The sequence below is a fragment of the Camelina sativa genome, chromosome 8, assembly GCF_030686135.1.
Source record: "Camelina sativa cultivar CO46 ecotype springtype chromosome 8, ASM3068613v1".
Classification (NCBI taxonomy): domain Eukaryota; kingdom Viridiplantae; phylum Streptophyta; class Magnoliopsida; order Brassicales; family Brassicaceae; genus Camelina; species Camelina sativa.
This window is the reverse complement of record NC_141887.1, coordinates 22,314,177-22,336,737: the sequence shown is the minus strand read 5'-3', so window position 1 is coordinate 22,336,737 and position 22,561 is coordinate 22,314,177. Positions and strand designations below refer to the sequence as shown.

The 22,561-nt window shown below is 34.6% G+C and overlaps 2 protein-coding genes and 2 pseudogenes across 4 annotated transcripts; 2 read left to right on the top strand and 2 right to left on the bottom strand.

Annotated features, from left to right (window-relative positions):
• The first annotated feature begins 7,263 nt into the window (after nt 1-7,263).
• Nucleotides 7,264-9,057, top strand: LOC147940320 (uncharacterized). The gene is made up of 5 exons (XM_087460436.1): nt 7,264-7,424; nt 7,712-7,767; nt 8,126-8,179; nt 8,257-8,348; nt 8,686-9,057. Coding segments are annotated over exons 1-5 (360 nt in total). The 5' UTR covers nt 7,264-7,422; the 3' UTR covers nt 8,842-9,057.
• A 1,976-nt stretch (nt 9,058-11,033) lies between these two features.
• On the bottom strand, nt 11,034-11,562 carry LOC104707550 (putative lipid-binding protein AIR1B pseudogene; annotated as a pseudogene). Its single transcript, XR_015564179.1, has one exon. The product of XR_015564179.1 is annotated as a putative lipid-binding protein AIR1B pseudogene (transcript).
• Nucleotides 11,563-15,079: 3,517 nt separating this feature from the next.
• On the bottom strand, nt 15,080-16,068 carry LOC104707548 (putative lipid-binding protein AIR1 pseudogene; annotated as a pseudogene). The gene has a single exon (XR_015564178.1). The product of XR_015564178.1 is annotated as a putative lipid-binding protein AIR1 pseudogene (transcript).
• A 738-nt stretch (nt 16,069-16,806) lies between these two features.
• LOC104707547 (uncharacterized) lies at nt 16,807-18,978 on the top strand. The gene is made up of 5 exons (XM_010423923.3): nt 16,807-16,995; nt 17,251-17,363; nt 17,478-17,594; nt 17,668-18,529; nt 18,622-18,978. Exons 2-5 carry the CDS (start codon nt 17,259-17,261, stop codon nt 18,879-18,881), a joined length of 1,344 nt encoding a protein of 447 aa, XP_010422225.1. The 5' UTR covers nt 16,807-16,995; nt 17,251-17,258; the 3' UTR covers nt 18,882-18,978.
• The last annotated feature ends 3,583 nt before the right edge of the window (nt 18,979-22,561 follow it).

Sequence of the window (22,561 nt, the reverse complement as noted above, 5' to 3'; positions counted from 1 at the left end):
ATCATAATATTCGTTCAAAAATCATAATCGAAACTGCCCACAACTTAATTAATTTCACATATACAATGAAAGAAAGTGATTATGTAGCTAGTTCTCATCGGGTTAGAATCGAAAAATGAGAAAAATAAATAAAAAGAATTTGAAATTAAGAAAAAATTGATTTTGAAGATCAAAGAAAGAACATAGGATTGATTTGATTTTGGAAATAGGCACTTTTCTTGTAGCGTGTTCTTTCGAATTCTCGTCTGGTCAGTCCAGGTAAAGAATTGCCCCTGAAATCTCAGATCGAAGAGATTCAGTTGGATGAGGCAGTTTTTAAGCTCAGCCATCGGTGGAGTTATGCAGTTCACATTTGGTAAGGATTCTTTGTTAAAAAAACATTTATATTCTAAAGTTAAGTTCTCTTTTGTAGTTTCTTTTGAGACTTAACCACCTATTAGGTTTAGTCCGATGAGGTCATTGTGAGGTCCGCCACTGTTTAAAGGCTTGACTGGTTTATATGCAGTGGATGCAGAAATTTGTACAAGTGAACGGTTACAATTTTAAGTGTTTATAGTATTTTGAACAGCTAAGTCAGTCATTTTCAAAAACAATCAGCCTTTTCAGTGGTAATTTTCAAATGCTAAGTCAGTCATTTTGTACAAATGCTTAGTCAGTCATTTTGTAAAAAATATTTTGAAGATTCAAATCAGTTTCCAAATAGACATAGATTTCTAATTCAAAACTATTCGGCGATGTGAGATATATTCACAATTGTTTCTTCGAGATGATGATTTTCCTAATCGTAGATATCGATATTTTCATGTATGGATCGACAGCTAAATTAGAGTCATAAAACTTGTGGATTGTGTTAAACAACATATGGAAGGAGCTCTAATATCATATTAGATAATAGAGTTATTAAGAACAATATTTATATCCGAAGTTCAATATAGATCATGAATGACTACTACATAAACAATATAGGCCAATCCATTCAAAACTAATTAGTAGTAAATAGATGGGTTTGTTGGGGGTTTAGTACATTTATAAAACTTAATTATCAGTTTGATACACTCACTATTTACAATAGAAAAAACAGGATGGTGTGAGATAGAGCTGAGTAGAAATAGAATTTTGAGTGGGACAGAGGGGAAGGGTGAAGGTTACCGAAATGTCCTGGTCAATGATTTTGGAAAGAAAAAGGAGAGAGGGAGAGAGGGAGAAAGCGTAGAACAGGAGAGAGGGATAGTGGATTTGTTAGAACATAGGCTGCAAATGGTTGCTTAAAATTGAAAGAATTGAAACAACATAGGCTGCAAACTCTTGTAAAAGATGCGGAGCGTTTGAGGATGAATTACATACTTTTCTCCTCTGCCCCTACGCGGTCAGAGTCTGGGAATTGACTCCAGGCCTGAAAAAACCCACCGACAACCTCCATCTGTCAACTTATAAAATCTGCAGGCCTAATGCAGAACCTTCCTCCAATAGGTATTGCATCCACTCCTATCTTCCCCTGGATTCTTTGGCATTTGCGGAAAGCGCGAAACTGTTTGGTGTTTGAGGATCGTGTAATCACCAAGATAGAAACAACAACCAAGGCTATCAGGAAAGCCAAATTATGGTACGAAGCACAAACCAAGAACTCCAAATCACTAGGGACCGCTCTGCACCTACAAGCTCGATAGCTCCTTCCTTCGGGTTTCTCCTGCTTCGTAGATGCTGCGTGGTCACCCTCTTCTTGCCAATGTGGATTGGGATGGGTGATCAAAGACCCGGTTACCCAACAGTCATCATCTTTCTCTGCCAATAGAGAGTTTGTAGGCTCTGCCTTAGTAGCAGAAGCTCTCGCTGTTCGCAGTGCTCTCACCAAGACCGCAGATATGCATGGCGCCATTAATCTTTCAGTGTTCTCGGATTCCAAAATCCTCATGACACTCATCAACGCAAAGTATAGTACTACAGAGCTCAAGTGATCCTCCATGATATAGCTTTGTTAAAGTCCTCCTTCGCTTCTATCTCTTTTAAGTTTATTCCAACAATTAGCAATGTTGCAGTTGACTCTGTTGCTAAGTCTGCCTTAATGGCTTTAAACAATTCCTCCAGTCATGGAGTGTAACTCTCTCTTTTCATTTTAATGAAATCCTTGTTTGCCCAAAAAAAAAAAAAAAAAATTGAAAGAATTGAAAATTTTAAGTTGAACAAAATTGGGCTGAAAAATATTCAACCCATTCATCTCCAAAATAGTGGTTGAACAAGTTGAACATTTTTGCTGTAGGATTAGTTTGTTTTTTCAACTTTTTAGGTTGAATGGGTTGAATAATTATTTTCAACTTCTTCAACCTCTTCCATTCAAATGGTGAAATTTAGTTAAATAATTTTTTTCACCTCCTTCAACCTTTTCAATTGTGCAACCATTTGCACCCATATAGATTTTTTTTTTCTTTTACATCTTTCTTTCTCTCTCCTTCTCTTTCTATATATATTATTATTTTTATTTCTTTTTCTTTTCATCACATTCCTATTTTTCAAAATATTAAAATATTTATTAATATATTTTTTGTTTTCAATTTTTTTCGCATACAAAAAATCTATGTTTTTTCTTTATAATTTGATATGCATTTTCTTTTAATAATATTAAATATATTTTTATTCAAAAAATCTATATTTGTGTACGGTTTAAATCATTCAGCATGTTGGATAGATTTAAACCGTCCGGTAATATTGTGTACGGTTTAAACCATCCAGCATGTTAGACAAATTCAAACCGTCCAGCAATATTTGTATACGGTTTAAGCCATCCATCATATTTGATAAATTCAACCCGTCCAACAATATTTGTGTACGGTTTAAACCATCCAGCATGTTAGATAGATTCACACCGTCGAGCAATATTTGAATACAATTTAAACCATCAAGCATATTAGATAGATTTAAAACGTCTAACAATATTTGTGTACGGTCTAAACCTTCCAACATATTGGATAGATTAAAACTATCCAATAATATTTGTATTAGTACACCTTATTAAGTGATATTATAACGTGTACAAATGCATGTATACATTATTAAGTTTATAAATGTAATTTGTTTAATTCTTAGGGTTTCAGATGTCTTACAGATGTCTGTACCGCAATGGTTTTGTAAAAATTACATATGAACACTTAATAATGTGTACCGACATCTGTACACTTAAAAATGTGTACCGATAACTGTACACTTAAAAATGTGTACCAACAACTGTACACTTAAAAATGTGTACAAATACAAAATATGTATATAATATATTTAAAAATTATTAAACAAAATTCATATCAAATTGTAAAGAAAAAAATAGATTTTTTTGTATCTAAGAAGTTTTATCAAAAAAAAATTATATTAATAGTTATTTGAGAAATCAAGAAATATGGAGAAAAATAAAGGTACAATGACATCAAATGTAATTAATAAGGCTGTTGAATGACAAAAAAGGGCAGCCAAATAGACGAACAGTGTTAAATGTGGGTTTCTCAAATTGTAAATTGTGAGTGTATCAATCTGATAATAATGTTTCAAAAACGTATGTTTTTGCCAAATAACTCTATATTTTTATTGAACTTCTGATGTGAGAGAGAGAGTAGCCCATGCATACCGGTTCTTCTAGGAAAACATACCACACCATTTCATGGAGTCTATTGCGGATAAACTTGTATCATGTCTTGTGTTTATCTTCTTCTACTTGATAAGGTGTAGTTGTCCTGTATTTTAGGATCTCAAGTCTATCATGTGTATGGAGTCTCTTGTATAAATACTCTAGTTGGAGAATCAATAAAAGTTAAGTTGGTTTGATATCTAATTCTACATGGTATCAGAGCTAAGATCACAAAAATCTTCTAAATTCTTGTAAATTTTGATCTCTTCTTTCTTGAAAGTTTGTTTCTTGCGTGACAAGTAATCATGTCTTCGGTAGAAGATGTTTCTTCTGCAACAAAGAAGAACGATAGTCAACAGGTGGTGACTCCGGTAGTGTCTCCTTACACTTTGTCTAGCTCTGATAATCCTGGTTCCATGATCTCGTCGGTGTTGTTGAATGGTGAAAACTAAAATACAGGACAACTAGACCTTATCAAGTAGAAGAAGATAAACACAAGACATGATACAAGTTTATCCGCAATACATCCTTAATGATTACATCCTTAATAGCGTTAATTACACACCATCATCCTCTAATGCTCTTCCCGACTCCTCTTCATTGTCTTCGGCTTCGGTCCCATGTATCTCTTTTTCTCCTTTCACAGATTTTGTTTCAGATGATAAGTTTACTCCCACTCATCGTGTTTTTCTTGCGGCTATCACTGAGAATAATGAGCCTAAACATTTTAAAGAAGCTGTTCAGATCAAGGTATGGAATGATGCAATGTCTAAAGAGGTTGATTGTCTTGAAGTCAACAAAACAGGGGAGTTGGTTGATGTTCCTCCTAATAAAGTGGCTATTGGTTGTTAGTGGATTTATAAGACAAAGTATAATGCAGACGGTACTATGGAACGTTACAAGGCTAGACTTGTTGCTCTTGGTAATAATCAGATTGATGGGGAGGATTACAAAGAAACTTTTTCTCATGTTGTTCGTATGACAACAGTTCGCACTCTTCTTCGTCTTGTTGCGGCAAAGAATTGGGAGGTTTATCAGATGGATGTACACAATGCATTCTTACATGGGGATCTTGATGAGGAAGTCTATATGAAACTTCCTCCGGGTTTCCGTCATTCCCATCCAAGAAAGGTTTGGCGTCTCCGCAAATCCTTGTATGGCCTCAAACAGGCTCCTCGGTGTTGGTTCAAGAAGTTATCTGATTCTCTTTTGCGTTTTGGCTTCTTCCAATCGTATGAAGATTACTCACTCTTCTCTTATACTCGCAATAATATAGAGCTTCGTGTGTTGATATATGTTGATGATCTCATCATTTGTGGGAATGATGGATACATGCTTCAAAAGTTTAAGGATTATCTCAGCCGTTGTTTCTCCATGAAATACTTGGGTAAACTAAAGTATTTCCTTGGTCTTGAAGTCAGTCATGGTTCTGATGGTTTCTTTTTGACTCAGCATAAGTACGCTCTTAATATTGTTCCTGACAGTGGGGACCTTGCTTCTCGTACTGTGTTTACTCCTTTGGAACAGAATCATCATCTTGCTATTGATGATAGTCCTCTCCTCTCGAATCCTAAGTCGTATCGGCGTTTAGTAGGTCGCTTGTTGTATTTGTTGCATACACGCTTGAGTTAAGCTACTTTGTCCATCTCTTGGCTCAGTTTATGCAGACACCACGAGATGCTCACATGGAGGCGGCTTTACGCGTGGTCCGTTACTTAAGTGGCTCGCCTGGACATGACATTTTTCTTCAGTCCACTTCCGACTTGACCATTGATGTTTATTGTGATTTGGACTGGAGTTCTTGTCCGCTTACACGTTGGTCCTTTAGCGCCTATGTTTTCTTGCTTGGTGGTTCTCCTGTTTCGTGGAAAACAAAGAAGCAGAAGATGGTTTTTTATTATTCCGCAGAGGCCGAGTATCGGGCTATGTCTTTTTCTCTTAAGGAGATTAAGTGGCTTCGCAAGTTGTTAAAGAAATTGGGTATCGACCAAGCTGCGCCAGCTCGTCTGTTTTGCGATAGTAAAGCTACTATTTATATTGGTACGAATCTTGTTTTCCATGAGTGCTCCAAGCACATTTAAAATGATTGTCATGTCGTTCGTGATGCGGTTCGTGATGGCGTTATTGTAACACAACATGTTCGTACGACTGACAGCTCGCCGACATCTTTACGAATGCGCTTGGTCGCGATCAGTTTCAGTATATCTTGTCCACGTTTGGCGTTCGTGAACTTCACACTCCATTGTGAGGGGGAGTATTGCGAATAAACTTGTATCATGTCTTGTGTTTATTTTCTTCTACTTGATAAGGTCTAGTTGTCCTGTATTTTAGGATCTCAAGTCTATCATGTGTATGGCGTCTCTTGTATAAATACTCTAGTTGGAGAATCAATAAAAGTTAAGTTGGTTCAATATCTAATTCTACAGAGTCATTCATTCATTATGCATAAAATAGTTGTAACAAAAATGTAATCACTTGCAATATACGTATCTATATATGATGATATTAGTATTTACATTAATCCACATGATATCTATATATTACCAAAACTCAAAATCAGCTTTTTCAGTGGTAATTTTCTACAATTACACAAAATTTTGATTTACCCCCTTATTTACTATTTAACCATGCACACTACAAGAAAATAAGACGATATCCGACGGAATTTCCGATGGACGGAATTCCGTCGGCTATTTCTGATGGATTTTCGACTGATATACGATGAGATTTGAACCGTCGTAATCTGTTGGTAATCCGTCGGACAATACCAACAGGATTTAGTCCGTTGGGAATTCTGGACCATATCCCGACAGAATCCTAACAGGCAACGTCCGTTAAAAAGTTTCGTCGGAACACCGTCGTTATTTCGCCGGTCATATTTTACCGTTATTAAAGTCTTTTGAAAATTGTCGGTGATCCATCGGTCTTCCGTTGACAATAATTTAGAAAATAAATTATAAAAATTGAAATATATAAAACCTGAAAAAATCATAAGTCCGTCGATAATATGTCGGGAAATCACGATGGATTCCCAACGGCCTTACGAGTTTTCTCGGATTTATGAATTTTACTGCATTTAACACGTGTTTTAGACTCCGTTGGAAAGCCATCGGGTGCATTTCCACAGATTACCGACAGATTTTCGATGGGTTTAGGGTATAGGGTATTGAAATATGAAACTTTATAACTTAACACATTCACAAACACTTTTCTTAAGTCTTAAAACACTTACAATCAGTTTTGGTCTATTATGCTACTATAAGATTAAATTTTCAAAATTTAACATGATTTCATCATAAGTGTTTCTATATACACTTAGAATGTTACTTAAGAGTTTGAATGTTGTGAATGACTAAATTTTAAAATTCTTTTTTTTTTATATAGTTTTTTTAATAAAACAGATGCAAGCTATGTAGTATACTTATTGTAATGGTAATTGAGTAGGAAAGATATTTTTTCACCCGATATATGATGTTTTTCAAACATTTTTCATAGATCCGTCAGGAAACTGTCAGTGATAATGAAAAAATAAAGAGTTTCCGTCAGGATTCCGTTGGATAAACGCAAAATTTACCCCGGGAAATATTTTCCTCAAATTTTTTGGATATTGCGGGAAGGATTATTTAATTAATTTGGGTTAAAACCATAAAATCTTTTCACCTTAACCACAAAAAAGTTTCCCCTTCTCTTCTCACCCTAGCCGACTCACTTCTTCTTCCTCACCGATTCACTTCTTCTTTATCCCGTTTCTCCCTCTTTCTCTCTTCTAAATAAAAGATTTTGTTCCTCATATCAACCACAACCACTAAACTATGTAAGATTTTTAGCCTTTTCTCTCAAATATGTTAAATTTGGGATCTGCAATTTGGTTTCAGTATCGGTGGCTGATTCAAAAAGTAAAGATCGTGGGTTCAATTATGTTAGATTAGGTGGTCTTTATGTCAGATTAAGGGGTTGTAATCTGTAATACTATGATTTTGCTTTTTCAATTTTTAAGAATTGGGTTTAGATCTATTTGTTACGATTTATATGGGTATTCAGTTGATGTTTTATTGAGTTTTTGTATTTTTGTATAACTGTAATATTTCCTTTTTTTCACAGGGACTACGAAGCATATCGTTCTGGAAGAAACCGCTCCACCCAATCTCTTTCCCATGGTAGTTTGATCATATTTTTGAATCAATTTTTGTTTAAGGATTTAGAAATTAGTGTTCTTTGATTTGGGAAAATTAGGGTTCTTTGATTTTGAGAAAATTATGATCCTCAAGATTTCAAGAAGATCAATCCATTGGGTATTGTACCATCTCTTGTTGATGGAGATGTTGTCATTACGATTCTTTTGCTATAATCAGTAATACAGCCATTGAGGTTCTTATTTTCTTTGGTTTTGTATTTCATCCATCTTCGGTCAAGTCTGTTTCTTTCTTTGAATCATGCTTTTGTTACATGTGTTGCCATGAACAATACCAGCTTAGATTGTCCTGCTTCCCACTCTGATGCGTTTGTATATTTCAGGCGATGAGTATTTTTTTGTCTGGCATACAACCTCATCAAAATCTGTCTGTTCTTGTGAGTACTTGAGATTGACGCTAATATCTCTGTGGGTTCTAGTCTCCTAGATAAAGCAAACCTACTTACTTTTTCAGTTTTTTTACACAGGTATATCGAGGAAAAGATAAAGGTAATGCTGAGAAAAAAACTGTCTGGGTTACTAACGCTATCACAAAAGGATTTACAGGTATGGGATCTTAAATCTACACTATCTCATTGCCGTAAGATAGATGTTATCAATAACGAAGACTTATGTTTTTAGTTGATATTGTGCTTTATGGTGCAATAGTCTTACCCAGTTCTCATTTAAGCATATCCATGCTTTATGCTTAGTACCATTCATCTCTTTGATGTTTAGTGTTACTTAAGCATATCCATGCTTTATGCTTAGTACCATTCATCTGGAACATTTTGCTTATGATTCTTTTTATACATTTTGCTTGTTCTTAACAAATTTTGCTTATGATTCTTTTTATACATTTTGTTCTAATTGTTCTAACTTTCATGAAACTCCACAAACCAAGGGTCGAATCTTTGGATTAGGAAAAGTTGCAAAAAGACTCCGTGCTTGTTTATCATCTTCATCACCAATATATGATCGTGATCCTGAACTTGTTCGAGCCCTCCAAGAAAAAGATGACCGTATCGAAGCTCTTGAGAAGATGATAGAAAAAGAATGAGAGGAACAAGCTGAGAGATGAGGAGCTTGCGTCGTTCATGGCAGAGATGCGATCAAAGTTCCCCGTGAATTCAAGTTCTTAGACTTATTTTCACAATATTTAAGTTTCATTTTCTATTTCTTTTTGATTTGTGTATATTGCATTTTCTTTTTAGGATGATTTGTGTATTTTGTATTTTGGATTTCTAAATTTATGAATTTAAATATTATTACCTAATTAGTAATTGTTGTCAAAAGAAAAAGAATAAGTACTATATTAATTAGATTTATTTTAAAAGTAAATTAAATATTTAAAACATATTTTTAATAAAACACTAACCATCTGTCGAGATTCCGTTAGAAAAACAGAGAATAACAAAGGAAAACAGAGAAATTAATCGTTTTAATTGTCGGGAATCCGTCGATAGAGTTGTTGAGAATCCGTCGGGAATTTAGCCGTTGGGAAATCCGTCGGGAATTTATCTGTCGGGAAGTCATTAACGGCTGTTGCTTAGTATTTGTCGCCATTTCATCGGGAACAAAAGTCATTGGTAATCCGTCAGAATAATATTCCATCGGTAATCTGTTGGAGGTTTCTGACGGATTCCCGACAGATTTAAAATTCCCGACGCTCTAGAACCGACAGACTAATACTGTCTGTATTCTTTTGATTATGGTCGTTTCCAACGGGTTCCCGACAGATATGGCTGTCGGTTTGCGGCTGTTTTCTTGTAGTGGCAGTAGTATTGAGAATTTTTTTTTTAAGTTTTTTTTGAAAATGACTGACTTAGCATTTGTAAATGAATGCGCTTACAGGAGTTTTATGAATAATTGATCCACAGATGCAATAGCAATTCAAAGATACCAACTGAAACAGTCAGCATTTTGGTAAAACACTTCTACTATTAAGCATGTTTTAGAGTTCAGAGTACGTAGCTTATTCTAAATAAGGATATGTTGCTACAGTTAACTTTCCATTAATTATTTTATCATAATTATCTTTTTATAGCTCATTCCCCGCACGTACACTGTAGGTTGGTTAAGTTATTGAGAATTTGTATTAGTCGGTATTTACAGGGTGAGTGGGCAAATGAGTAACAAGACTGTATTAGATTGAGTACTTAGGGTTATAACTTAAACTTATAAGTATGATATATGTATGTAAAAGCAAAATGATCAATAATATGTATGTGTACCGACCATGTGGTAAGCCCTATCATGCGATCTGAAGGAACGAGTTTGGAACGAAGTGTGAAGTATACAGTTTCCAATATTGGGGCTCTTTCATTTGCTGTGTTAAAATTTAATTATAGTAAGAAGTGAAGTTTTTGCCCAAAAAATAAAAACGGTAAGAAGTGAATTTATTTATCGAGTTCGAAAGACAGTTTACAAAGAAGAGATGGAGGAACAATAAACCAAAGGAGTACATATATATGGAATGTAATTTTGTTAGATTAGGTGGTTAGTTAGGATATGAATCCCAAAAGAGAAAATGTATAATTGCTAGATTTTAGGTTTTGGAATGTACTGTATATGCATATTTTATATGTGTTAGATAAGATTTGTTTAAAAGTTTGTTAAAAATTGTTTCTATTTAATTTTAGCTTGTAAATTCATTTTTATATGTTAACTCATATTTCTAAAATAGGTATTTATGTTTTTATGAATTTTGACATAAGCTTTTGAAATTATTGAATAGGTTTATAAATTTATGAAATAATTGGTATTTTTTAGGATTCTTACAGAATTTTAATTAAATACTATGAATTTTCAAATATTTTGATTTTTATATGAAATTATATATATATTTTTAATAATTATTTATAATCCTTCGGTAATCCGTCGGGACTTTCATTTAAATATATATTTTTTAATACTTAATTATAAATCGTCGGGAATCTGTTACATACATATGTCGGAATTCCGTCGGTATTGTTCCGGACGAGATTTTAGCTGTCGGAAATTTGTCAGAAGTTGATGTCGGAAGTCCGTCGGTAATTACCGACGAGATTTTAGTTGTCGGAAATTTCCGACGGAATGCTAACGGATTCTGATTTCCCGACGCTCTAGAACTAACGGACCTTTTCCATTGAAAATCTGTTGGTTAAGAACCTTTCCGATGAATTACTGAGGGATATGTCCGTCAGTTCTAGGCTGTTTTCTTGTAGTGATATTTGCCAATAACACGGTCACAGACAAACCGATTATCCATTATTGCATGAGAACGTACGTTTATTTCAAACAGTTCAAGAAAAATACAAAAAAATAAATAATAATAATCACCTTAAATAAAACAAGAATTTAAGAATGTAGGTTACAAGACTTCATATAAGTATTCAACTTAGGCGCACTGGAAGTTCGTTGGAGCTTTTCTACCGCAAACATTGAGGAGTACGCTGAGATTGATGGGAAGGTTAAGGTTGATTCCAAGAATGTTAACCTTGAGCAAAGTGCAGAGGCAGGCTGCAGCCTCAAGGTCAGCCAAGCCTTGGATAAGAGAGCAGCATGGCTTTACAGGTGGGTTTCCCAATGTTAAGTCAACTAGCTTGAGCACATTGGCGCAAACACCGAGCTGTAGAGAATCTTTAGGACAAGACCCTGTGCTTGGGGTGGTCGCAGAGGTGAGAGTGAAGAAGAGGAGGTTGAGGGAAAGGAAAAGTGCAAGGGAGGTTCTTGGAGCCATTTGTTTGTGGAGGTGAAAAGGCTCAAAAAGTAGTAGTGAGTTTAAGTTTGTTTGAGATTGGTGGAGAGAAATGTTAAGTGTTTAGTGGGTATTTATAGTGTTTTCCTTAGGAGAGAAATGTGAAGGTTTAATTGATAATTTGTCTTTAATAGTGGATTAGTTGACTAATATCTTTTTATAGATATACAGTTTGATTATTAAGGACAACTTACTTGGCATCAACTCATCATTGTTAGCTGTAATCTCTAAGAGTATATATATCGTTCTAATTTTAATTAACAATGGGCCTTCATGATTATTAAAAAGTATAATCAAATATATTGTTTTATTTCAGAAATTAATTGTGCGAAGTCTCATAAATTGGTTATCACCCTTATAATTTCATATATCCAAATATCCATACACAAATTATGTACACGACTTGCTTGAAGTACCTTCTTCTTCTTTTTTTTTTTTTTTTTTTTTTAATAATTGTTTTCAAGCATAATACTTGTCATCTTGTTTCTTTCTCGCTATTTGTGAGATAAATTACCATCTAAATTCCTTAGACATATATCATGTCACACGGGGTAGACTTATATCACCATTATTTCTAAAACAACATTTAGTTTACACATAATCTCACACAAAGACAAAGTTTATGACTTCATCTTCATGTGATAATCGTTTAGTAATCTCAAATGGTGGGACTCTATCAAATCATTACGTATAACAGACTCTTTTTTTTTTTTTTGACAAACACGTATAACAGATAGACTAGTTTGGATTTTTTTGTTTGGGTTAAAATATAGAAATATCTCAAATGTATATTTTCATTGTATGGTTAAACACAAATTTGAGATCAAAAGGTCAATTTGATAGTTTGGAACAAAAAAAAAACCAAATTCATCAAAAATTATACTTCATGAGATCTCATGGTTAAACACAAATTTGAAATCAAAAGGTCAATTTGATAGTTCGGAACCAAAAAAACCCAACTTCATCAAAAATTATATGTAGGTTAGTTAAATGCAAACCGTAACACCTTGATTTCAGGAATTATGGTGATGAATGCAGAAAAATTTAAAAAATTGATTTGGTCACTTATATCGCCAAAATGCACTTATCTTTTTTGTAAATTATTCCACAAAAAAACTCTATAATTAAGTGTATTTGAATTGCAGCAATTCTCAAATGGGTGACTTTTCAAAAAGTGATTGTCGGCACCGTATAAGTAATGAAAAGTTTGTAGGATCGGTAAAGAAGTCTTTAAAACCTTCCAAATGTAGCGTACTCGCCATCAAATCAGGGTGGATACACGATTGGTAGAAGACGTGAAATAAATTAAGAAAAGTGGTGGTATGACCGTTTCAAAAATTAGCTTTGAGGTTTGTTTTCTATTTCCAAAATATTTTAGAAACAAAAGCTCTTGTAAACACGTAAAGATTTACAAGCACTAATTTTTTTGCAAACACTAATTTTTTTATTTGAAAACAAGATAGAAACTCACATTTCTGTTTTGGGAACGTGTGGAAAAATATTAATAAAAAATGATTTAAAAATATTTTGATTTATGATATGTATAGTATATAGTATATATTTGTGTGCCTAAAAAACCTAACTAATTTAGTTTAAGATACACATACAAGAATATATGATATTTAAAAACCTATGTTTGTGGATTTTAGTGTTTTGATATTTTTCTTTTAGTTAAACTATGTAATATTTATAGTTTTAGATTTTTTTTTTTTTTGTTAACTCAGAGTAAATCTCCAGGCTTATGGAGGGTCCGGCACTAATCTCTGGGGGAGATGCAGCCCACGGATAGACCTTCTCTCCGGATATTCAAATGGGCCGTTAGATAGGCCCATATCCGTGTAAAGGTGTCCAAGAAAATGTGACTTAGTTTCGCGCAGCAGGGGAATCGAACCTGAAACATTGTATTAAACATTTTTTGTCATATGGTTTGATGTTTTGTAATTTAGGATATATATAAATATATTGTTATAGATATACATTTATAAAACGTATCTATGTTCTAATTTTATAAAAATAGTTTTCGTTAATTTTTGAAATTTTCAATTTCTTATATCCATGTCTGTTTCCAGGCAATGTAGTTTATATATGTGAAAGTTGCAACTACGGTAGGACAGCCATGCCCAATATGGATTGTTACAAAAATAATTGCAAGAATTAAAATCAATATATATTCACTATTAAGTTGTAGTAACGAAAAAATCATCGTTGTTATTTCTCTTCCGGATATAATATGTTTCTATATTGAATACTATTTTATCCTTTTTGCTGAATAAATAACTTATTGTTTCGCGTATACTTTATAGTGGTGTCTATCTTATCATATTTGGATTATAAAATACGGTCGAATTACATGCCCAAATGTGGTTCACGGGTAGTAGCTAGCTACAGCCTATAGGAGAGATGGAGAATGTAGTTATTCCTTCGACAGGCTAGTAACAATATGATAATCATCATGCCATATTATTCTTTTTTTTTTTATTAAATTGATCAATTGATTGGTCAATTATATTCTTTTAATTTCTTCTAATAATGAATTTCTCTTTGGTTAACTACATAGTATTTCTAAAAGAAGTGAAAAATGAAAAAAGTTGGTATGGTTCAAATAGTTTAAACCAAGTAATATGTTGTGGTGAATGCATGGTGATTATTGTCTTCTTGTCTCTTAAGAAAAATCCTATCAAAAGGCGAAGTTAAGAAAGTCTATATGTTTATGCATGTTACCATATGCTTATAGGAGATTAACATATATGTTTCCATATGAATTCTTTCGGTTAATAGAAGATAAGTAAAAACTGTAGTAAATATTATAGATATCTTACAAAAAGGATTTAAAAACATACTTCTGTACAATATAAAACCTAGAAAATCAAGATCAAAAACAATCATCAAGTGAAAACGAAGTTGAACTTTTTCTGTATATTTTTCTTTTTGAGTGAAAGTTGACCCGAAATTTATGGGATGTGCAACGATTTGATTCACATAAACGATAGTACAAAATTAATTATGAAGCTTAGGTTTTCAGAGGATGTTACTTGTTACCAAAAAAACATGCTTCGCACTTCAGAATATTCGTTTGCAAATCATAATTAACCCAAACTTGCCCACAACGTAAGTTCATATATTCAATAGAGTATTGGTGTTCATTTAAATTCTCATCAGGTCAGGAATTTAAGGTAAAGGAAAATAATTCTTATATCTCAACGGGTCATAATTCAAATATGAACGAAAATTAATTTTAAAAACTAAGAAAAAATGGAATTCGAAGATCAGAAAGAAAGAAATAATTTATATTTTACATATAGCTCATTCCTCACACGTACATGTTACTAGTTGCTATAAACACTGTAGACCATGCATGGCTTTCTGATGCAGAATTAAATAATCCCTGATTAGTGTTTGTATATATATATATATTCCTCTTAATATCAGTACAGTTCATTTACTGTGAATAATCCTAAATGCACGTGTGCATGAACAAATCCAACACTCACGGACCAGATTAAAGTTATTTCCCCTACATTATTTTGATTAAAAACGAAGCAAACATAGTTCGTAACACTAAAACAAAAACATTATTTTATTATCAAGACAAATGAAATAAATTACAACAACACAAACCCATATTTCTTGATGAGGATCTTCCTCTTTCTCATGCACCAAATCAAATAAGCAGAAAACACACACACAAAAAAAAAGGAAAGGAATACAATTTAACGTTCGAGCACATTTCATGCATGCCCAACCAATTCAGGATTAAGAAATTTTAAATTAAGGGCATTGGAAGCCACGTGGAGCCTTTCTGCTGCAAACATTGAGGAGCAAGCTGAGGTTGATTGGAAGGTTAATGTTGATGCCGAGAATGCTGGCTTTAAGCGCGGTACAAAGACAAACTGCAGCTTCAAGATCAACCAAACCGTCAATGAGGCTGCAACACGGCTTAACCGGAGGAGCACCTAATGTCACATTCACCAGGTTGAGCGCCTGAACACAAACACCAAGCTTCAAAGCATCTTTTGGGCATGTCTCGATGGCAGGAGCGCTGCTTGGGGTTGGCTTCGGTTTGTTAGAAGACGATGGTGGACAACCGGAGCGGGCGGCTTCGGTTAAGGCGAAGAAGAGGATGTTCAGGGCAAGGAAAATGGCGAGAGAGTTTCTAAGAGCCATTTTGCTTAGCCTTGAATGAAGATCGGAGTGTTTTGTTATGCTTGAGATTGGTGAAGATATCGAGGGTGTATGAGTCGGTATTTATAGGGTAAGTGGAGTAGTTTGAGTAAAGAATTAAATGAGTAATACGATTGTATTAGTGCGACTATATATTCTAATGCAACTTAGGGTTATAATAATGATATATGTATGTAAAACCAAAATGATCAAGAATATGTATGTACCGACCATGTGAAAAGCCCTAGCCCCTAGATTATTTTAGCTGGCGATCTGAAGTAAAGAGTTTGGAACGAAGTGTGAGTAAAGAGTTTGGAACGGGGCTTCTTGATTTGTTCTGTTAAAATTATACTAGTAAAGTGTAAAGATTTATAATTAATCATTTTTAAACTACGACAACTTGTTAGGTTGAGAAATTTTTATATACAAATCGGTGGATAAATTATTTGTAAGAAATAGAAGTACGTAGAGTGAAAAAAAGTATTCTTTAAAAATAGTGACACCATTAATATATATCATACTTCATTGGAGTGGTTATTTTTTTCATATCTCACTAAATCGTTAATTATTGTTTAGTAAATTTTCATCTTAAAGAAAATTAACTACAGATTAATATTATGAAATCAAAAGTAATATATATATATATATATATATATATTACATTATTACTCATCGTCATTACTCTTAGTTTTGCAAATTTTTTATAAATAATATATTAAATCGAAATCTTTGGGAAGAATCTAATATATGAAACTTAAAAACTTCAAAATATAAAGGGTTATGTTATGTATTATAATTTATTTTACAAGATTGCTCTATATCTTTAAGTAAAAGATAAAATTAAAATAAATAGAACTTTTCTAAACCGTGGAATGGGAAATCGCAAAGCCGAGCCACAACAAACGAAAATGTACTGTGCTACGATCAAATTGGACGCTTGGGTAATTTAGGCATAAAACGGTAGATATGTCACAAATCCTCGTCTACATCGACCAAGTTCACTTGTAAACGATAATGATCTTTGCCTCTTGAAAGTAAAATCATCGGGCTTTATTGCCAACCGTAGCCCATACTGTATTCGGCCCATTTTATCGATATATGATTAAAATTAATACTAAAGAAAAAGGCAGAATTTGATTTCTATTAGTACACAACGCTCTCTCTGTAGTCAGTCAGTCTGTACACAACGCTCTCTCTCTCTCAATTTCAAACTTCAAACCCCCAAATTTCGTAAAAAATTCAAAATCCCGCCTTCGTCTTCTTCTTGAAACCCTAACGCCGAGCTCTATCTCCGTCGACCGGAAACTCATACAGGTTTGCTCCACATCTCGAATCGCCCCTCTCTCTCTCTCTCTCTCTCTCTCTCATGACCCAAATTCGCAATACTTTTGCTTTTGTATAGCAATTCTCCAGATCTAGTTTTTGTTTTGTGTGCAAGATCGAACATTTCATAGTGAAATCGAACCTTTATATAAACCGGATGAGTTGATGTTGTTAGAGGAACTTTTGGGAACTTTTGGGAAATTTCAATTTTTGTTTTGTTTTTCCTGAGTGTTTACTTTTTTGCAGTTAGTGAAATGATTCATACAGAAGAAGAACATGGAGTTGGTGGTGGTTGTTATGATTATGAGTTGGATCAACTCTTCCTTGTACATTCTGATATTACATCTGTTCTCCATCAGGTCCTTTTTGCTACTCCTTTTCATTTTATCTGAGAGATTGATGTTTCATAATGTTATGATGTATACTCACTGTAGTATGAGTTATGGCTAATTGAGTTTTGTGGAATTTTTTAGATTGATGAGCTTGTTGTGCAAACCATGAAGCGTAGTAGTAAGGCTGTGACCAAACAAGGGACAAGAGAAGTTGAGTCTTTCAGATTTGTATTGTCTGATATGCTATCCACACTAAAGGTACCATTCCTTTTTGTGTTTTAACCATTTGCTTTAGAACTCTATGCAATCTTTTTTCTTTTTGATTATGCAGCCATGGTTTCCTCGATTGCAAGAAGTGATATCAGATTCTGAATTGGTTTCAAAGGATCAGGAGGAAAAGCTTTTGATGAGCACTAGCAGTGTGAGATCAAGCAAAGAAGAAGAAGAAGAAGATTTGTTTGATGTTGATAGTCCTGAGCCTACTCTGTTTGAGTCTTTAGTCTCTCCTTCTCCTCTTGTGCATTGGCGTGGTGGTGATCATAACGCTGACAAGGGTAGACAACTCTTTCTTTTGACACCATTACCGTTAGGGAAATCTGAATTCCTTAAACATCAGAATGCGTCAAAGCTTACTGCTAAAAGGACTTTCCCAACTGCTGCTGCTGCTGCAAATCAATCGTTTCAAGTTTCTAAAGAAACAAGTGATAATGATTCTTTAGGAGGTGAGTTGATGAAAACTGCAGGACTTGGTAACTCTTCGCCAGTACTCAGGAGGAAAATTCAGTCCGAGCTTCTAATGACCCCTTGCTTGAAGATGTCGCCTCCAAAATCTTGTACACTGTTTAGACCGGTTCTTGAACCTTCTCAACCGGGAAAGCAAGGGGCTTGTAAGTCCACTTGCTCTGAACTGGGAGCTAGCACTTCTAATGGTTCACAAAGCTCTGGATCCTCTGGCATTGATAAAGCAGAGGATCTCTTTTCAAAGTATCCAGAGCTTTTGGGAATACAACATGCTCCAATAACAAGAAAAACAGATCTTGAATCCTCTCCGGTTTGGTGGTTTTCTCCTCCTAAAACATGTGTTTTTGTGAAGCCTGTGAATGAGAAGAAACCAATTGATGAAACTGGTGTTTCCGGAATGGTATCATCATTTGATCTTCCAAACATTAATAAAGAAGCAAAACACACTACAGGTAAAAAAAGGTTGATGCTTTTGTTCATTTCTTTATGATTACTCATTACTCCATATCGATGATCTTTTTTACTTTCTCAACTGTTTTCTTAGAGGGAAGCATGTCAATGGTGGTTGAGAATACTCCAGTGTTTAAAGAACCAGAGAGCGTAATGACGAAAATCAGAACACGAGCGGGTGAGAGTACTCTGAAGAAAGAGCTATGGACAAGATTTGAAGAAGCATCAATCCAAGATGAAGATAGTCATCTCAACTTGATGACAACAACAACAACAGTGAGAGGAAATAAGAAGAAAGGGTTCATGGAAATGTTAGAGGAAGCGAGTGGCAATGAGGAAGGTCATGAGTCATGACGCAAATTTATGATGAAAGCACTCAATTGGTAAATGGTTTATACCTTCTTTGTTTGTAATTTTACCAATTGTACTGTTCAATCTTTCTTTTACCAAATCGTGGCTTGACTATATTAGAAGAACACTAGAGATGAATGAACAAAAGAGAATTGAATAGATAAATTAAATATTATAAAATTACTCAAAATCTTAAATAATAGAATTAATACCTACCGAAAAATACTGAACACCGGAACTTGTAACCTAGTAGATTCATTGTTAATAGTATCACCATAGTGTGAGTTTGTGCGTTTGTAATCCGAAATTAAACAAAAATGAGCATATGTGAGTTTGTGGCTCTAAACCAAGAAAACGACCACAACCATTTGTAAGTTTACATAGATGAACTGATCATAACAAATATTTTTCATTTTGTCTATTCTTTATTAACGTAAAAGAATACCAAATGTTGGGTCAAAAATATATATGAACTTTATCTGTGACCAAAGTAAACAAAAATAAACAACCGAACAAGAAAACCTAATTAGATTAGATTTATCATGTCTCTGCATTCTAGGAAATTTTGTGAATCCTGTGAATGAGAAGAAACCAATTAATGAAACTGGTGTTTCCGGAATGGTATCATCATTTGATATTCCAAACATTAATCTAGAAGCAAAACACACTACGTAATATAAAAGTTGGTGTTTTGGTCATTTCATTTCATTGAGTCTTTATGATTACTAGTAATACCCGTGATCCAAATTTGAAAATTTGGTGACGGTGTCGATCGACACTAGTTGTGGTGTCGATCGACACTAATTGCGAATGGGTAAATCAGTTCGATTTTAATTCTCTGGTCCGTATGGTTGGCTTAGGGTAAGTCCTAGACTCGAGTTTAAAAGGAAGAACTCGACTTCCTTCGTCTCTTTAACTGTTTTTCACATTTTTAGAGAGAAAATAAGAAAGAGAGTTTCTAGAGACTGTTCTTGAGGTTTTTGGGAGACCCTTTGTCCTGTGAGTAAGTTTTCTTCCTGGAGAGTGTGGATTCAAGGCTAAGGACGTGGTGGGAAGGTTTCTGTGGTGCTAGCTTCGTCGTTGGGGCATAGATCTCGTTGTTTAGCTAAGGTGAGTGCATGATCATGGCTTATCTAAGCTAAGATCTCTGTTTCTGTGACTTTGTGTGTTGTGTGGTTGTTTTTTTTGGTTGTTTGTGAGTTTTTCGTGGCTCCTGAGGCTTGGATTCGTTCCTGGGATCATGTGGGACGAAAAGGAGAAGCTTGGAGGCGAGATTCGGAGGTTTTGTTCTAAGGAAATCGATGTTCGGCATCGGTGTCGGTCGACACCAACGCGAGGACAACTCGAGGACTTGACGAGTGTCGGTCGACACCATGTGGAGGTGTCGGTCGACACTGTTAGGGATTTGGAGAATGTCGAGCATGGTGTCGGTCGACACTAGATGACCAGTGTCGGTTGACACCCTTCTGCAGCAACCGGTTACATCATGTTGCTTTGTGCATTGCCTGGTTTGTTTGATTGTTTGTTGATTGTGGCATGATAGATCTTATTGCTTGTATTTATAGCCCAATATATGGAAGGATTGCCTCACTAAGTATTTCTGGTAATACTTACACCTCTCTTTTGTGTTGTGGTGCAGGTAAAGGCAAAGTGTGATCCTCTTATCAAGGTTATGAAGAGGAGGATGTTCTAGAGACTCGGTTGTTTGCTCTGTGTCTTTGTTAGGATGCTAGAGTGAAACTTAGTGGTTTAAAACGAATGCTAGGATTGCTGGTTTATGATTGGTTATGTTTTGGATTGTTGTTGGAATTGATATTATGTTATTTTTTTATTTGTTATTGGTTATTGGAATTGAATTATTTGTTATCCGCTAGATATTAAGATATTTAAAATAAAATAAAACTGGTCCGATTGTTTCATTACTCCACATCGATGATCTTTTTACTTCATCAACTGTTTTCTTAGAGGGAAATATGTCAATGGTGGATGAGAATACTCTAGTGTTCAAAGAACCAGAGAGCGTAATGACGAGAAACAGAACAAGAGCGGGTGAGAGTACTCTGAAGAAAGAGCTATGAACAAGATTTGAAGAAGCATCAATTGAAGATAAAGATAGTCATCTCAACTTGATGACAACAACAACAACAGTGAGAGGAAATAAGAAGAAAGGGTTCATGGAAATGTTACAGGAACTGAGTGGCAATGAGGAAGGTCATGACTTAAATTTATGATGAAAGCACACAAGTAGTATATGGTCTATAACTTCTTTGGTTGTAATTTTACAAATTGTACTGGTCAATCTTTCTTTTACCATATCGTGGCTTGACTACATGAGTATATTATAAGAAAGTCAGAAACACTAGAAATGAATGAACAAACGAGAACTGAATAGAGAGATAAAATATTAGAATGAAGATATAAGATAAGTTATAAAATTAATCAAATTTTAAATAATATAATTAACACCTGACTAAAAAAACTCAACGTCGGAACTTGTCACCTAGTAAATTCATCTCTATATATTTATTTAAGCAATGTTAATACAACTTTAATCAGGTTTGATGTGGTATATAAAAATGGTGTTACATTTTAATCTATATATAATAGCAATTTGAATAAATAACACGAAAAGTTGTATTTTTTCAATTTTAACTTTTGGATCATTTTCTAAAAAATCTGTAGAAAAAATTAATTATGTGTTTTACGCAAAATTGTGATAGTTCATTACGAAAAGTTGTAATTGTTCATTGTAATGAGTTTTTTTTTTGTAAAGTTGCAACTGTTAATTGTAGAGTTATGTTTATTCGAATATTCATATCTTTTGAAATCTATATATATTTGTCTTTTCAAACTATTTTTAGTTTTTTGCCATGACACAAAATAATATAAAATTTCAATCTCAATGACGGGCAAGAGATGTGGATATACAGGTGGCTGGAGATTCGATGCCGGCAGATCTGGTTATCAGTCCTATGGAGTTGTATGATGTGATTTTAGGCATGGATTGGTTGCACCGGTATAGAGTACATCTGGATTGCCATCGGGGTAGAGTTGTGTTTGAGAGGCCCGGGGCAGGGAGTTGGTTTTATGAGGGAGTGAGGCCGACTTCAGGGAGTCTGGTTATCTCAGCTGTGCAGGTAGAGAAGATGATCAGGAAGGGATGGAAAGTGTATTTGCCTACGATTTAGATGCCGGAGTCTGTGGGGCAGGTTGGTGTGGGTGAGATCCCTGTGGTTCGGGAGTTTGAGGATGTTTTTCAGTCGTTGCAGGGGTTACCACCAACTCGGTCTGATCCTTTCACGATTGAGTTGGAACCAGGGACTACGCCATTGTCTAATGCACCCTACAGTATGGCTCCAACAGAGATGGCAGTACTTCACTGTGGGGAGCACCGGTGTTGTTTGTTAAGAAAAAGGATAGAAGTTTCCGCTTGTGTATAGATTATCGGGGTCTAAACCGAGTCACGGTGAAGAACAAGTACTCTCTTCCACAGATTGATGAGTTGTTGGATCAGTTGAGGGGTGCTACTTGGTTCTCCAAGATTGATTTGGCGTCAGGTTACCACCAGATTCCGATAGATGAGCTAGATGTCACGAAGACAGCTTTCAGGACAAGGTATGGGCATTATGAGTTTATGGTGATGCCTTTTGGTTTGACCAATGCACCAGCTGCGTTTATGAGGT

Bases quoted from the DNA above. Each gene is read 5' to 3' on its own strand.
- LOC147940320 (XM_087460436.1), top strand. The intron at 7,768-8,125 runs GTAGTTTGATCA...TGTATATTTCAG, and splicing joins CACCCAATCTCTTTCCCATG to GCGATGAGTATTTTTTTGTC. The intron at 8,180-8,256 runs GTGAGTACTTGA...TTACTTTTTCAG, and splicing joins ATCAAAATCTGTCTGTTCTT to TTTTTTTACACAGGTATATC.
- LOC104707547 (XM_010423923.3), top strand. From the start codon at position 17,259: ATGATTCATACAGAAGAAGAACATGGAGTTGGTGGTGGTTGTTATGAT. The intron at 17,364-17,477 runs GTCCTTTTTGCT...GGAATTTTTTAG, and splicing joins TTACATCTGTTCTCCATCAG to ATTGATGAGCTTGTTGTGCA. The intron at 18,530-18,621 runs GTAAAAAAAGGT...CTGTTTTCTTAG, and splicing joins AGAAGCAAAACACACTACAG to AGGGAAGCATGTCAATGGTG.